Source organism: Amblyomma mixtum, chromosome 1, assembly GCF_055824585.1.
Source record: "Amblyomma mixtum isolate Tamu chromosome 1, ASM5582458v1, whole genome shotgun sequence".
Taxonomy (NCBI): domain Eukaryota; kingdom Metazoa; phylum Arthropoda; class Arachnida; order Ixodida; family Ixodidae; genus Amblyomma; species Amblyomma mixtum.
The window spans coordinates 193,317,603-193,334,607 of record NC_143012.1 but is presented as its reverse complement, the minus strand read 5'-3'; the positions used below and the strand labels follow the sequence as shown (position 1 = coordinate 193,334,607).

General features: G+C 47.1%; 1 protein-coding gene across 1 annotated transcript; it reads left to right on the top strand.

The window, feature by feature from the left end:
- The first annotated feature begins 2,959 nt into the window (after positions 1-2,959).
- LOC149370379 (uncharacterized) lies at positions 2,960-10,279 on the top strand. Its single transcript, XM_089561374.1, has 5 exons — positions 2,960-3,134; positions 6,011-6,152; positions 6,608-6,726; positions 7,360-7,633; positions 10,057-10,279. Exons 2-5 carry the CDS (start codon positions 6,023-6,025, stop codon positions 10,107-10,109), a joined length of 576 nt encoding a protein of 191 aa, XP_089417500.1. The 5' UTR covers positions 2,960-3,134; positions 6,011-6,022; the 3' UTR covers positions 10,110-10,279.
- Positions 10,280-17,005: the final 6,726 nt, after the last annotated feature.

Genomic DNA, 17,005 nt, shown 5'->3' with positions numbered 1-17,005 from the left:
CCTCCCTTCCCGTTACGCCGAGGTTCAGGTGTCGACCGAGGTACGCGAGGTAGATACATTTTCTATCCTCAAAAACCAATTTACCGACAAGCAAGGCGTGGAACCGAACGTGCGATGGCGTTCTGTGGACTCCCTGGCAGCGTTGGAAGACGCTGTCACGTTTCACTCTTTGAGGCGTTTCACTCTTAGAGCAGCACCTCGTCACCGAACTTTAGGTCTACAAAGTGGCCCCCTGAATTTTTTGTATGAAAACTGTGACCCTACCGTTCGTCGTACGCCGTTGCGGGGGACGCCATGCGATTTCTAATTCCATATAAGCCACTTCCAGGTTAGAGGTTAGCTCGATACAAGTACTCGAAGCGAGTACCCGACGGTTTCACTGGGAGCTTTGTAGATTGAGCGTTTGTGAAACCATCGTTCGAAGCCACGCTTTCCATTTCTGTGTGCAACGTGCGTTGAGGTCGAACGCTCATGATGACAAACCAAAGGCCCAACCACAAGGCAGTGTTGGCAGTGTTAGACGTGGGGTCAGCGTCTCCTCTGCCAGCGTCTTCGCTCGGAGCGCGTAGCAGAATACGATCAATACATGATGTCATACGATATGGGGTTTCCAGACAGGCCTGGCGAGAGTTCGTGGATAATGCCCCTCAATTATCTCCTCTCTAAAGCTAATCGTCCTATTAAGCGGCGAAGGAACTTACTGCGGGGGCAAGGCCGACAATAGCAACGTTACAGAAGGGGACACTGCTACCTTCGCATAAACTGGCCGTGGCTTTAAGGCGAAAGTTTTTAATGGCTAATAATGTCGTGACCAAGACGTGTTAGCAAATTTGTCTGCGTTTCAGATTGGTCGTGACGTCACTGCGCGCGAATTTTGACGGTTGTCCACCGAAATATGTCAGACAGTTACTGAGCAATTTCCTTTCCTCAAACACGATTTTCGACTGGTGTCCACCGAGATATGCGAGACAGTTACTGCGTAATTTCCTTTCCTCAAATACAATTTTCATTTTCTTCATTACGCCCTCCTCTTTCTCTTTCTTCTTTCACTCCAATTAATAATGCAGAGGAATGGGAGACCATACTCAGAAGTGCCGACCTTAGCATACAACGACACGCTACCCGCCTGGCAGCAGAAGCTGCGCGACTGTATCGTTGGTATTCTTCCAGCTGCGACGCTGCCCCTCCCAGGACGCCTGCGTGCGGACCCGGAGGGGCACGGTTCCTCTTCTGGCGGAAATAAAGTTTCTTCACTCACTCACTCCCTTCTAGTACGGTGCGGTTCAGGTGTCCTCCGAGATGACAGAATTACAGCGCCATTTCCTTTCTTCAAAAATTCACGCGGGCACTTTGTTGGCCTAAAGTGCGGTGAGGCGAAAGCCTTAAGCGCGACGTTGCTGCTTGCGTGACTGATGCGTTTTTAAGATGTTAGGCTTCGCCGCCAAAAGTGAAACGTGACAGCGTCTTGCGACGGTGCCAGAGAGTCCATAGAACGCCATCGCCCGTTCAGTTCTACGCCTGGCTCATCGGTAAATTGGTTTTTGAGGGAAGGAAATGTATCTGTCTCGCATACTTCGGGGGACAGCTGAACCTCGCCGTAACGGGAAGGGGAGAAGATGGGAGAGAACTAGGACACCGGAGTCACTAGACGCGCCTTTATTCTTTCCAAACCATCGAGCTAGCATGGTGGAGTGGTTAGCATGTTCGTCTCGCACCCCGACGAGAATGCCCGACGAGCTCGTCTCTACTCCCGAAATCGGCCAATTTCCTACACGGGTTTATTTATTCATGTGGTCTGACTAGAAGGGTTAATTAGGCTAATTGGAAAATTAAGCAATTAACTAAACTCAGTCTCACTTACTTGGAGGATCATTATACGATCCCTTTAATTGGTTGCATGGTTACTAGCCAAAGTACAATTGGCCCCGTTTGAAATTCGCGCACTTTGACGTCACGACCGTTTCGACCAATTGAAAAGCGTGACATTTCTGTCGACAACAACTGCGCACATCGATGAGGCAATAAAGGCTTCCGCCTTAAAAAGCGTTGCGTTCAAAGGGGAACAAAACACGTGATAGTTTGGGTGCCGGGACATACCGACATTACGGGAAATCAGGGGGAGGATAGGATAGCTCGAGTGTACGCAACAAACCGACCATCCAACATTCCCGACCCCGCATAGGAACCCGAGCCGGTAGCCCAAAGCTATACAATCATTCTCAACTATTACAGTGGGATCAGACGAAAATACTCGCCCCCACACAAACAACTCAATAGAGAAGACGCCGTAGCATGGCGACAGTTACAAACGGGAACATTCCCGTGCCTAAACATCCTAAGTAAAATCTACCCCACCCAGTATAAGAGCGAGTGTCCGTGGTGTGGAGACAAACCAACATTATACCATACCACATGGGCATGTGAGAAAATAGACAAGCTATCCATAATTGAAAACCCGAGTGCGGAACAGTGGGAGAGGATGCTATCCAGCGGCATCCTGAAAGTCCAACCAGGACTAGTAAGGCATGCAAGCAGGGCAGCTACCCTCAGCGGAGCCCTGGACTAGAGGAACCGACCCTGATGATAAGATGTAAGAGTCCATCTGAAGCCGCAAAAAAAAAATATTGTAAAATAGAGCAAATAAACGTTGTCCACCACCACCAATGCATAGCGCCGAACTGGTGGTGGCGTTCCGTGGACTCCCTGGCTGCGTAACAACACGGTGTCGCGTTCCACTCCTAAAGGCAAAGATTAATTAATGCACCAACAGAATAATGTGAGCAATCGAGTTGCAGAATGCAGCACACAGGCTTTTTTCGGCTTTCACCACTTTATCTGCTAAAGTTCCTAGTATTTTTTTTTGTTATGTCGACAGCGCTCTTCTCTTTCATAAGGGGGAATAATGCCCCCTAGTATTGCCAGGTGGCGCATAGCTGACGACCAAGTAGGGCTCGCGCCGTCAGGGGATGGGTCATCATTCAGCTTGAGGACATCATCATCATCAGACCGTCGCTCGGTGCGGAAACCGAGAAGTGCCACGACATTCCTGCAGCGGTGGTGCCCGTGCTTGGACTCGACAAGGACCAGAGCGCCCTACGATAGATAGAAAGGACCAGACCTAGCAGCACAACGAGGTATGTACCTCTGTCCTTTACACGGCTGGCTTCGCACAGTAATTATTGCGATGTTTAGGCTTAGGCGAAGAAAGAGCCGCTGTACGCTTTAAAGTGTTAAGCTTTGCAGATCCATGCTGAAGTGACCACCGCGGTACTCCAGAATGGGCAACTGCTCAGCCTCAGTCTGCTAGCCAATGTACTGACAAGAGGACCTGTATCTCTCTGGGCAAAGCGTTCATCATTGGGAGGGGATCATTTGTTTTTAAGCATGAAATGCTTTTAGCTCCCATTGTCTGCAGTATGGTGACGTCACGACGAGACCGAGAGCCAATTTTCGGGCACTGAATTCCACTCATCCGGGCATTGAAACGAGAGAATCCGGGCACCGACGAGATTTAATGAAATTTAACCAGACTCTCTAAGCCCTCCTACAGGACCGGCATAAAAGCGGTGATAGCTTCGCGCCGAACGGGTGGTAGCGTTCCTCCCTTCCTGTACGGTTCGGTTCGGGTGTCCACCGAGATGACAGAGAATACTGCGTAATTTCCTTTCCTCGATAGGCGTCGCTTTCGAAGGGCAAAGAATCGCACCGAACGGCTGGTGGCGTTCCGTGGACCGCAGGCAGCGCTACAACACGCTGTCGCGTTCCACTGCTAAAGGCGAAGCTTAAGCGTTGTTAATTAGCAGTTAATTAGTATTTAGTCATTAATCGGTATTTAGCCACTAGTTAGTAATTTGTCATTAGTTCGTTATCAATTATGTGTGACGTAATCCAGTGGTGACGCTTCTGCATTGTCCTTGATTTCATGCTTACTCTACTCTCGGTTATGGGGAAAGCCACAGATTTAAATGTGGTGCGGAAAACGCTTTCGCCTCTGCGCACTTTAGACAGTTCGAACGCGCTGCATATGCATTCTTGTCGGGCCTGCGTCTCGTCGTGTCCGCGTACGCTTCGTGTTATGCCTGTAAATATTTCATGCTTACTCTACTCTTGGTTACGGGAGAGGCGGAGTTTTTTTCACTCTGAGGAGGAAGCCCCGGTGAGGTGGAGGGGGATGTGAAGTGTAGTGGGATGCACAGCATGAATTTGATTTTTTTTGTCTAGGCATAGTGTTTTCTAGAGAGGATTACACGGAATAATCTGCGCAGCTGTAATTAAACATCACCCTAGCTAGCAGAACGGTACCCGCGTTCTTGATGATGATCAAGAGGCACGGACGGTGTGCTGCGCGATGCTAGGCACAGGTTGGGGTAGAATAAAATTTCAGGGATAAAGCGTCTGACCAGCGCAGCAGGACGAAGTCCGCATAAGCTATGACGTCAATATAGCTTAGGATGAAATTAATATAAAACAACTGTGGGGGGGGGGGGGCAGTATGAAAGAAACTGTAAAGTTCGCAGCAGAACACGTAATTGACCCAATATATGCCGAAGGTCGGTCGTACAAAGGGCCAGAGTAAAGAAATTCATTGGCAATATCGGGCCGATTACCTGTGCTTATCATTACAAGTTTGTGTGATTGTTGAAGAAATCCATGGAAGACTGGTCTTGGGGAAGTATCTTTAATTAAGCTTTTCTGAGGATTATGGGGGCGTTTTTGTTGCACGGGTATGCTCAGGTGGATGCCAGAAAAACTCACTACCTTAAACAGCCTCGCAGCAATGTGGATATTTCCACAATCCCCAGTACCACGTCGTGGGGCTACGTCAGCGTGGAAAGTAAAAAAATTCAGAGGGGCTCTTTGTTGACCTAAAGTGCGGTGAGGCGAAAGCCTTAGGCGCGTTGTTGCTGCTTCTGTCTCTGATGTGTTGATAAGATGATAAGCTTCGCCTCTAGGAATGAAAAGCGACAGCGTCTTGCAACGCTGCCAGGGAGTCCATAGAACGCATGGCCCGTTTGGTTCTACGCCTTGCTCGTCGGTAAATTGCTTTTTGAGGAAAGGAAATGTATCTGTCTCGCATACCTCGGGGGACACCAGAACCTCGCCGTAACGCGAAGGAAGATGGGAATGAACAAACACAACGTATTCACTATAAGCTCCTTTGTTCATTGTGGACCATCGAGCTTGTGGAAAACGCGAATGCAAGTAAGGCATTCGGATATAAGCACTCGTAGTACACGTGAGAACTTTGTTGAAAGTGCTGTTTATCTGCGGGAATGTTACCGGGCGCAGCGTGATCCACCTGAGTGGGTAACACTAATCTAGTGAAATTTAAGAAATTTTAACTTCTCCCGTAGCAGCTCAAGTGCAGCTGAAGTGTTGTTATTGCTTTCATGTCAATCTCGAAAATACAGAAAAAAAAACTGCCATGGCGGAGTGGTTAGTATGCTCGTCTCGCATTCCGGAGACCGGGGTTCGATTCCCGCACTCGAACAATTTCCTACTCGGTTTTATTCATTTATCTGGCCTGACTAGAAAGGTTAATTAAGTTAATTGGGTAATTAAGCAATTAACTTAACTCATTCCCACTTACTTGGAGGATCACTATACGATCCCTTTAATTGGTTCCATGGTTACTAGCCAAAGTACAATAGGCCTGTTTGAAATTCACGCACTCTGACGTCATGACCGCTTTGACCAATTGAAAAGCGCGACATTTCTGTCGACAACTCCTGCTTACAACGATAAGGCATTAAAGGCCAGGACAAGAGTTTTGCGGACTAAATCATACTCAGCCCGCTGCCACGAGAAGGACAATGAGGAGGAAACGTCTGAACGGTGACTCTTCTCTGCAAAGGGCTTCAACCTACAGTTAAAAGCAGCGGGGCTGGTTTATTGACAGCACCGGGGTTTAAAGACTTGGAAGGCATGACATGACAAAATGGCATGACATCCTGCACACACCAGATCTGACAGTCGTTTCTTAATGTAGTGCTCTGGTGTCTTCTTCAAGGTATTCTATTCGATGGCGTGGTCTACGCAAGACTTGCGCAGCTGCCCTCCACTTCGGCAGCTCAAGTGCGCCTTTCGCGACGAGCCAGAGTCCGCGAGTGCCCCCTCGCACGTCCAGGGCCTCATCAAGAGGGCGCTGCAAGGTGAGAAAGCGTTCGGCCGCGTTCACCCAGCCTGGAGTGGAGTTCACCTCCCGTGAGCCCACATCAAGGACACCGTTTTGAATATTTAAATCTGGTCGCATAGCCTTAGAAAGTCCAACGTACTATAATTCTATCCGGAAACAACTTCTCTGATAGAGTTGGAGGCCGGTTTCCAGGGAAGGGTGGAATTTCAGGGAGCTTGGCAAAGGCAGGTGGGAATCGGAGATTACGATATTTGCTTGCATGGACTGCTATAGGTGCCGTATTAGAAAACCAGAGGGAGATGCCTTTTTTGTGCTTAATGCATGCCGTGCCTTAGCGACCGTGCCTAAAGCGTGGTTGCTACAGCGCGTGTGATTTCGGTGCGAGAACAGTTTATGTCGGCTAGAGCGATTGGACAAACGACTGTTGCGGGTTTATTGCACTTGGTTCCTTACACATCTATTTGCACGCAGATCTGAACGCCCTTACCACCAAGCAGCTGACGGAGCTGGTTGAGGCTCTATGCCAAAGAGCCACAAAGGGCACTCAGAATGACGAGCCAGCTTTTCAACTCTGCACCTTCTTAATCGCGGTAAGCCGGCTTTTCCCTCCTGTTCATTGTTCGTACTGCGTGACCAATGCAGTCCGCATTCTGGTCGACTATCGTGCGCTATCCTTACAGCAGCACATAGCAAGGTATAATGATGTTGAGAATACGTCAGATTACGCGGTACCTATGTGATTGTCTTTACCCATGACGTTTGTACTTGGTGTCCTTGCCGTCCGTAGCAGAATTCATATTTTGACTACTGCTTTGCTCTCGTTATTTATGTCTTACTTATTATTTAGAGTGGGCTTAATCTATAAACAACTGCGCCAAACAAAAGCACGCTTTATCGATCACCAGTAAAGATGATCAGGAAACCACTCGGGCTTCGTAGTTGTGGCGTTTCGTCTGCTCGTTGCTGGCCGTAATAAACCCTTGGACTCCTGAGCCAGATTTCTTCAATTCTATTCATGGCATAAGTTCATTTCAATATGCGCAGCTTGAATCTGGCTTTCGGGCGTCCGTGCCTCTATCATTGTTAGTTATGGGCAATTTCAGGCATACTAAATGCACTATAATGAAAGCCGGACCGCGTTGGCAGTGTAATACAAATGTGTTCTCATCGTACTCAAGCAATGAAGCTAATTTCTTTTTTGCGCATCATCCTGGCACCCGCAGAAAGAAAGCGGCCAGAAGTTTCCGGACATTCTTCTGGGCACCTGCGCCGATTGGTTCGACAAGCGGCACCAGCTGCTTCGGCCGCTGAAGGGGCCCGAGCGGGTGCCGCGCAGCAGGACGGCTCTCGTGTCCTCCCTGGCGGAGCTCCTGCTGGGACTGCGGCGTCGCAGCGGAGAAGGAGACATGGCGAGCAGCACGCTGTATCCGGGCCCAGCTGCTGTGCGACTGCTGCCACGACATTCTGCAGTCCCCTTCGCTGAACAACGCACAAGAGGTAAAGGTCTATAAGTATATATCAATAAGTCTTCTCAGAGCCATTATTAACCACCGGTGTCCTCAAGCAGGATACGTGAAATCAAGCAGTTGGAAATGATCACTGCGCCGCGTAGGAATGAAACGAGTCCTAAGGGTGTCTAAAATTGTGACAAACTACAATTGTGATTGGTTCGTGGGTGTCTAAAAATGTGACAAACTAAAATTGTGATTGGTTGGTGGGTTAGTTTTTTGGGGTTTAACGTCCCAAAGCGACTAAGGATATGAGAGACGCCGTATTGGAGGGCTCCGGAAATTTCGACCACCTGGGGTTCAGTACACGGGCCTCTAGAAGTTCTCCTTCAAAGAAATTCAACCGCCGCGGCTGGGATCGAACTCGCGACTTTCGAGTCAGAAGCCAAGCACCATAACCACTGAGCCACCGCGGCGGCTAGAATTGTGAGGAACCCAATGCTCTGCTCTCAAGGAATTTGGAGGGATCGCATAAAATTATTTGGTCCAATCACGCAAATAGGTGCACAGAAATTAACATGACGGTCAGCAGTGATTTTCGGCGGCACTGCGAGCGCTCAGAACGCGGTCCGGTCCGCACTCCTCAGAGAGTTCTTCAAAACAAAGCGCACGAACGGCATACAGAGCAGAAGCAACACACGGAAAACCATGGAACGCGCCTGCGTCCTATGTGCCACACGTGTGGCTTCGTTGAAGTAATGCCCTAAATAGACCACCAGAGAATACCTTAATACGTTAGGGCTCGTAACACATTCAAGTGCCTATTCTTGAAGAAGCCGGCACCAGAAATGCACCTTTCGATTTTGAATCATTAGTGTAAACCTCGGATGCTCTGCAGAAGTAGGCAACCTTAATCATTACTGGGAAAGCTAATCAAGCCGAGTGTATCTATTTGAATCAAGATGGTGCCCTCAGCGCCATAATGAATGGTGCATTGGTGCACGCAACGCGGCTCGCTCGCATCTTCTGATGGGAAAATCGTGCTCTCAGTAAGCTCTTATTCGTCAGTAAGCCCCAGTTCGTCAGTATTGATGCCCATTGTTCCAATTACTTTCCGGTTACTTCTGGCGTGCCGCAAAGAAGTGTGCTCGGACTATTACTGTTTTTGGTCTACATCAATGACATTGTGTATGTAAATAGTGAACCAGTGCAAATCAGCCTTTTTGCCGATGATTGTGTTTTATTTCATGAAGTCAGATCCTACGAAGACCAAGTCATCTTTAATCTAACCTTCACAACATTCACTCATGGTGCAGTCGATGGGAGATGAAGCTTAACAATGAAAAAACAGTCTTTATGAAAGTGACCAATAAACAAAGTAGCCTATCATTTCCGTATGCCCTTCCAAATCATTCGTTTGAGGAAGTTAACGAATGCAAATGCAAATACCTTGGTGTTACTGTGACCAATAAACTTAGCTGGAACAAACATATAACCAACATATGTGCGTCATCCTAGTGCAAAGCTTCTAGCCTACACATCCATCATCAGACCGAAACGTGAGTACGCATGCACCGTCTGGGACCCTTACACAAAACATAAGATTGAGGCACCGGAAATGATCCAGCGAAAGAGTGTTAGATTCATCTTTAATAAATATCGTTCTAATGACTCTCCAACCACTCTTACGGCACAAAACAACATACCGGCTTTGCAAACACGAAGAAAAATTCCACGATTGAAATTTCTTTTTCTACTCAAACATAAAACACTCTCAATGAGCCTAGATTTAATTTTTAAGCCGATCACAACGTGACTAATACGACATCGTCACAAGGAATCACTAACACTTTACAGGACTAGAATCAATGCTTTTAAATAGTAATTTTTTCCTTACACAATAAATCGAATAAATGAACTCTCGCCTGAGCTTGTAAACAGCATCGATGTCATTAACAAAATTACTTATTCATAATTGCTGAGTTGTTTTTTTCCTTGTTCTTTACTATGTTTTATTACTGTTGTGTTAGTTTTGTGCTTGCAATCTGCCGCGCCTCTTTATTTTTTGTGCTTTTGCCCCTTCTGCTTGGACCCATTTCAGGGTCTCCAGTATTCTGTAAATAAATAAAATAAATAAATTAACGTACCCGAGAAATTGTATAATCTAGTAAAGTATCAACGACAAGATAGACAGTACATTTAAGGGTCATTACTATTGTTTATCTATAAAGAACTCACCGACGAGGTTCCCCTGTGGGTATAAATTTAAAACTTTGCTGGCCGCTTTCTGCAAAAAACCACAAGCCCCTGTTAGTCACTGTGCTATATTTGCTGGCTTTTGTTTTTACCCTAAGTGATTCCGCCCTGCTAAGCAGGTCTTAGCAGTGAGGGTGCTAAGCGTCATGCGATATCGTCCTCAATGTTGCCCTCCCGCGCTTACCACTAACCACCGCTGTATTTTTTTTCTCACAGATTGCGTGTTCGCGGTCGGTTCTGAGGAGCACCGGCAAGGTGATCGAGCATAACGCTCCCCACCTGATGCAGACCTTGGTGCAGCGGATGCGATAGGCATTCCTTCAGCCCGGCCTGTCGGCCACCACGCGCAGGGATTTGCTCGAACTCATCGAGCTGCGCGGCTCCGGATCGGTGTTCAACCTTGAAAAGAAGGAGCACTACGAGAAGACACCAATTTATGTTGCAGCTTATATGGCAAAATTGTTGATTAGCTTGCAAGCCTGTTTAATTCGCATTCAGCAGTCAATGATGGCGCGTTATTTCTTGCTGCGCTATTATTTTTCATAGTAAAAAGCTCGTGACAGCTCTGGAAATCCTTTTCTCTTGTTGTGTTAGCAGTGTCTTGAGCCAATTGTGATTTCGTCGTCAATAAACGAATGTACGTTTCGATAGGACATACGATGCTGTGTTGGCTTCATTTTTGTAGAAGCATCTGCGGTGCACAACTTCTATGCCTTAGCGTTGCACTTCGAGATGAATAGAGCTATACAGAGCCATGCGAACGCTTGTGGCCCTCTTTTCGTGCGAGATCTACCGCTGGTTCATTCAGTGACACATTTTGCTGTGATCACTGGGGTTTAAAACCTCGATATCAGCGCCATCATGAAGTGAAGGTGATTGTATGCGGCGCTGAAACGAAATTGGTATGGCTGATTAATAAAAACATCCCCATAGAGCGAAAAATGAAGAAAAGCTGTGCGCGGGACTGTTCTTTTCTCGGGCTCGGTTTTCACATCCTGATTTGTTAGGATTCAACTCTACCTTCTCCTGCCTTTTTGAGCTTTTTTTAAGTACACATGGTTTTTTGGGACTTGATCACTGATGTTCATCAGTTCTGGGTCTAAGTGTTGTGTTTTATCGGAAGCGCTTGAATCAATAAAAATATTTCAGTAAAAAAAAATAACAATTAGTGAAGAAACAAACATGCGGCGGTGGTGACAGATCTCAACTAAGGAAAGTTGAGCCTGAGGTCATGACGCACTATAAAATTGAACTTTCCTCCCATACCGACGACCCGGTCCCCCCTGGAGACAAATTTAGCTGGCCAAGCCGTGTTTGCACACTGCTGCACTTATGCGGGGCTCCGGAGAGGAATTACGGGTCACGTTATCAAGTCGCAGTGAAGAAACAAATGCAGCCTGTGCATTTAACGAACAGCTCAGGTTTACGACTCGACGGACGGCGAAGGTATTGAAAAATAAAACGTTTTCCAAGGGAAACCTTTCCATGACAAACTGTCGGGCTGCGACCAAATAGGATGCATTATTGAGATCTTTCGAGCACTGAGCGGGTGGAAATTTTCGTCCGGCTCCTCGGACATTGGGCAGAGTGTGTGTGCTGCTCCAAAGGACGAAACAGGACAGGGCTACTGAAGAACGTCAGATGTCGAGGGACATAAAGCAATACCGCATCCGCCTCTCTGAATTACGGCCACGTGCTCCGATATGACAAATTAGCACGCAAGCTTTCTGAGTAGCTTGGAGCGCTGCGCACTTTCTATAGTTTCTAAATCTTTGCCTCCTTTTTCTGTTTACCCTTCGTTCTGCATGCTGCAGACAGGCATTTGAAATATCCCTTCTTCGATACTATAGTTCAATTCATTTTCTCTATCTGTGTACGGTATCCCTGGCAAAAATGAAAGTATGAGAGTATCAGTATCGAAAAAAAATCGGCAGAGGTTTGGGTCCTGTTCAACCGGGTTAGTTGCGTTAGCAATGGTGCGCGAGTTTTTCCGGCGATTCCTCGGCGCGTTGCCTTCGCCTGCTAGCATTGCGGCATTCCTGAGCCGTCAGGTGTTGAGGTTCACCGGTGACCGATGACGTGGGACCATTCTGCGAGGTAGAGCATTGTTGCCGAGCTGCATCCTTAGTTAGCACGATGCTTTGCAAGATAAGGATCCATAGAGCACAATATTAAAGGGAGATAACACAAGCGCTAAACATACACTGAACGATCTTTATTATTCGCGGACAACCTTATAAAGGTCACGTATTGACAGGTACAGATGACTAACAATGATTATCTTGTCAAGTTCATGACGTGCAAGGAATGAGAAAAAACACAATGGAAGCCACCAAGCAGTGAGCACGTTTCACACTATCGCCCGCTGCCTTGCATCCAAGAAAGCTAAGTATTTTTTTGATAATGACAACGAAGGATACCTAACGCAATTTTCCAATTCCTCTTTTTCCATCGCCGCTGCTTCAATTATCTCCCTCGTTTTTTGATCACTATTTTTTCCATCTACTGAACACTCATCGAACTTAGGCGCGCAGATGTGACCACGGCAGTGACGAGCCGAATTACCTGGCCTATCACCTCTAACGTTTCTGTAGTGCTCGCTGAGTCGCTTATTCAGGCACCGGCCTGTCTGTCCAATATAGAGTATGCCACATGAAAGTGGCAACCTGTAAACAACGTTATCGGTGCAATTTACAAAGCGGTTCAGGCGCCGTACAGAGCAGACGTTCCTCTCCTGCTCATCGGGACATGTGTCCTTACACAGGCGGGAAGGAAGGAAGGGAAAACTTTATTTACACTAATGGTTTTTACTTCGGTTTGGGGGGCATCTTCAGAGACGTCTTGGTTCTACCCCCAGGAGCCTTCTCTGTCGAAGTCGTCTGCCTCTAATCAGTGGTCGGTTGCCCTCAGTCCAGGGCTCCGCTGGCCGCTGCCGCCCATTGAGCTCGCTGTACCAGACCTTGTTGGTCTTCGCAGCGGTCCCTGGACAGCAGAGTCTCCCACTGCTCCGCACTCGGGTTTTGTATTTTGGGGACCACGTCTATGTTTTGGCAGGCCCATGTGATGTGGTATAGTGTAGGTTTTTCGTCGCACCAGGGACATCCGTTCGCGTAATTGAAGGGTGCATTTTGTTTAGTATATGTAGGTTTGGGAAAGAGCCTGCTTGTAATTGTCTCCAAGTGACAGCTTCCACAACTTTTCTGGGGCTGACATGCAAACTCTAACTCCAATTTTCTATCCAATCTTTTTGAGGCAGTGGGATAGCCTATGAATACACGGCATTACTTCAATTGTTTTGGGACCTTCCTTTTTATCTGTCAACCTTGTGCTTTTTCTTTGTCTGCGCATGCTTTCGGTTACTGCTACTACGAGCTACCTCGGGTAACGCGCTTCCCGAAGGCGATCAATCAGATTACTGAAACTTGTTGTCATGAGGCATGTGCGTGACTTATTTACTGCATTAGACATGCATGTTTTTACTACTACTATTTTAACCAACTTCATATGTGCCGAGGCTCTCTTACCGTTTACCTCGGCACATACGAAGTTGGTTAAAAGAGGAGTTGTAAAAACATGCCTGTGGAGAAGTTGGAATGAAATGGAAAATGCGAATGGAGAAGTTGGAGAGGGGCTGCAGGGTCGCTAGTGTTCAATGGGCCACTGCCCAAGTAATGGGAAGAAAGGGCCGTTTCCTGCTCAGGCTATAATCGGGAGCATAAAGGGTGCAATCCCACAAAGAAGCGACTTTAATGCGGGGAAAAAGAGCGGCGGGTAGCCCTGGTCCCAAGCACGACCGGTCCAGAAGAGTAAGTCTACTGTTTTGCCCATCGCATGTGGAAATGGCAGTTTTCAACAAGTGCATCTCGAGTAAAACGCGAATGCCTTGTCAAAAAGGCAAATTAGCATCGTGAGAAAACACCGGGGACAAGCTATCGCTGTCTTAACGTGTATCCCACTTTCAGGGACATTGATACCAGCGTGCTGTTATTAAATTTTGAAAGCCTGCGAGAATACTGTAGACAATGGCCTTCCGCGTTCAGGAATTGAGGGATGTTACGCAATTACCGCGCTGAGAGAGAGTAGGAGAAGTTTCGTTGTTATAATGTCTCTAAAGTGTTTTTTTTTTTGCGTCTAGGGGTTTCTTTTTTGCCGCTCTATTGAGACAGAAGGGAGGCATGAACCCTTTGTGCATAAAAGCTGCGAACAGTTTGCTCGTCAATGCGATGGAAGCCATAACGCAGGATTGGCCCAACGTAGCCTTCGCTATGATAGGCTTGAAGTTTTTATGAAGGATACAACTACATCAAAGATCGAAAGCCGTATTTTGCAACGACGACCCCATGTCCTGTACGATATGGTCTATAGAGTTACGTCATCAAGCAGGAAATGTTAGGTCGGCCATATTAGCCAATGTATCTATATTCTCCTCATGAAGCCTGACTCTTGCCGCGGCTATATCAGGCCCTGGACACTTAGTGACACATTGCAAATGTTGTGAACGAAATAACAAAGTCCATACCCATTGTTTGAGCAGACGTGTAATATTTGTAAATTTGGAGCGAGAGATACTGGAAGCATTTCTTAAGCATGTGGAAGGGCATTCGTGCGTAAGTAAACCAGATATTTATCTTCCGTCCAAGGCACTGAAGTTCTTGTATCCGGAGGCGCCATCGCTCTAGCACGTTGACCACTGACACTTTTTGGCACCCGATCGTTCCCTATAAATACGTGGATTTTCTAAGAACAGAATCAGTTGACAACTAGCGCTTGTGTTGTCTTGTGTCCAGAAATATCAAGCGTCCCTTAATCCCCCGTTTCACTTTCTTTTGTGGGACCCCAGGCAATCTCATTTTTGGTTTGCGCATTGGACATGTCCGGAAATTTTGTGGTATTAGGATGTCGAGCTAACCCCGAAGTTGAAAAAATCTTTCCTTGGATATCCTGCAATATAGTACAGAATCCTAAGCACATAGTATTTGATTAAAAAAGCAGTTCTTCCTAGTGTTAAACTGTTGCGAAATAGCAGCGTGTGGGAGTAACTGCATACATTTATGTTGAGGCGTATATTTCACGAACACGTACACTGTCAAAAGCATATAAGTGTGGCGCGTGCACCTCCTGATCAAGAGTGGGGGGATTTATTACGAAGTTCTGTTTTGATACTGGGATATGTGATTTCACCCCATTTTGTAGTGTGGAATATTATAAACAATTTCTAATTTGCACCGCGGCTCCATGGTACTTTTTGTTTTAGTGCACCTGGAGTAGCCAGTGGTTATTGAGAAGAATTCTGGTACATTTTATAAGACATTCTTAAAAAACATATGAATAAGTGCTAAATATAAATTAATTTAACAAGAAATCAAAAGCTCGAACGTTTCAATGAATAAAAAATGTGCCTCTTCCGCACCACAAACAGAAATTAAATGAAAGAGTCGATCAATAAGATTACAGAAATGCACGAAAAACACGATTACATTTCTTGTTGAGGCATCCATTTGCTTGCTGGGGTGGTGCCTGAAAATATACAAGGAAAAAGACTTTAGACAGCTATGTTCGTGAATTTTGGTCCCTGAAGACTTTGTTCAAAGAAAAACTCTACGAAGAGAAAGGATAAAACGCGCAAAAAAAACCTCGAAGCGAAGCTAAAGCAGCTGAAAGCCATTTTTTTTTCTTATGGGGAATTGGGGCGGGGTGGGGAGGGTATCCAACCGCCATCTGCATTTGATCTTGGTCCCTTTGGAACCCGATGGTGGCAGTTGGCATGCTTTGACAGAGATGAAGTGAAATATCTAGAGCCGACGAGATTAGAGGTCAGGGCTCCAGCCAGGAAGAGACAGGCAGCAGAAGCAGGAAATGAGGAAAGACGTAGAGAGTGTGAAGGTGCTTAACCCTGGTGCTCTTCCCTCTAACCCTCTGTTGGTAAGCGTGACGTCACTGCTTATTCTCCAGGAAGCATCCTATCCTGACCTTCCGACATGACATCATATGTAAACCATTGGTATGAAATCTCACTGGATTACCAAGCCCCTTTGTGAAAAACCGTGACGTCAGGAGAATCCGTGGATAACACTGGCTGGGGAGTCTCGACTCTAAGGATTTGGCATCTGTGATTCGTGGATGGCTGTGCTACTTCAGATCTAAACGCCTCAGTACGGGCTAGTGTTCTTTGTGATCGCACTGCCTGCAGGTCGGCGTTCCCTGGATAGAACGCACTAGCATCGTGTACCTGAACGCAGACCTGAATACTTGGCTCCTCCGTTCTGCTCGGCACAGCTTCGGTGGCTGCTTACTCGAGGCATCTGTGCCGCTCGCAGTCGCAGTCGCGTTTCACTCTTATAGAGGCGAAGCTTAACATCTTAACACACAAGTGACACGAGCAGCAACACAGCCTCACCGAACTTTAGGTCAACTAAGTGCCCCCCTGAATTTTTTGTATTAAAACTGTGACCTAACCGTTCGTCGTACGCCGTTGCGGGGGACGCCATGCGATTTCTAATTTCATCTAAGGCACTTAATCAGGTTAGAGGGTAGCTCAATACAAGTACTCGAAGCGAGTACCCGACTGTTTCACTCGGATCTTTGTGGATTGAGCATTTATGAAACCATCGTTCGAAGCCACGCCTGCCATTTCTGTGTGCAACGTGCGTTGAGGTCGAACGCTCATGATGACAAACCAAAGGCCCAACCACAAGGCAGTGTTGGCTGTATTAGACGGGTCAGCGTCTCGTCTGCCAGCGTCTTCGCTCGGAGCGCATAGCAGAATACGATCCAAAAATGACGGCATATGATGTGGGGTTTCCACACAGGCCTGGCGAGAGATCGTGGATAAAGCCCCTCAATTATCTCCTGTCTATAGCTAATCGTCCTATTAAGCGGCGAAGGAACTTACTGCGGGGGCAAGGACGACAATAGCAACGTTAGAGAAGGGGCAACTGCTACCTTCGCATAAACTGGCCGCCGCTTTTATGGCGAAATTCTTTAACGAGCAGATAGAAAGGAGGCTAGGCCGATCAGAGAACACAGTCTATACGGACGCCTCCATGTACGTACACGCAGGGAAGTGCTTAGCCGCTACGGTGGTAGTTAACAGCACAGGAGACATGGCCACATGCGCCTCAGTGGAGGTCGTGGGCATAACGGAGGCCGAGGAAATTGCCGTCGC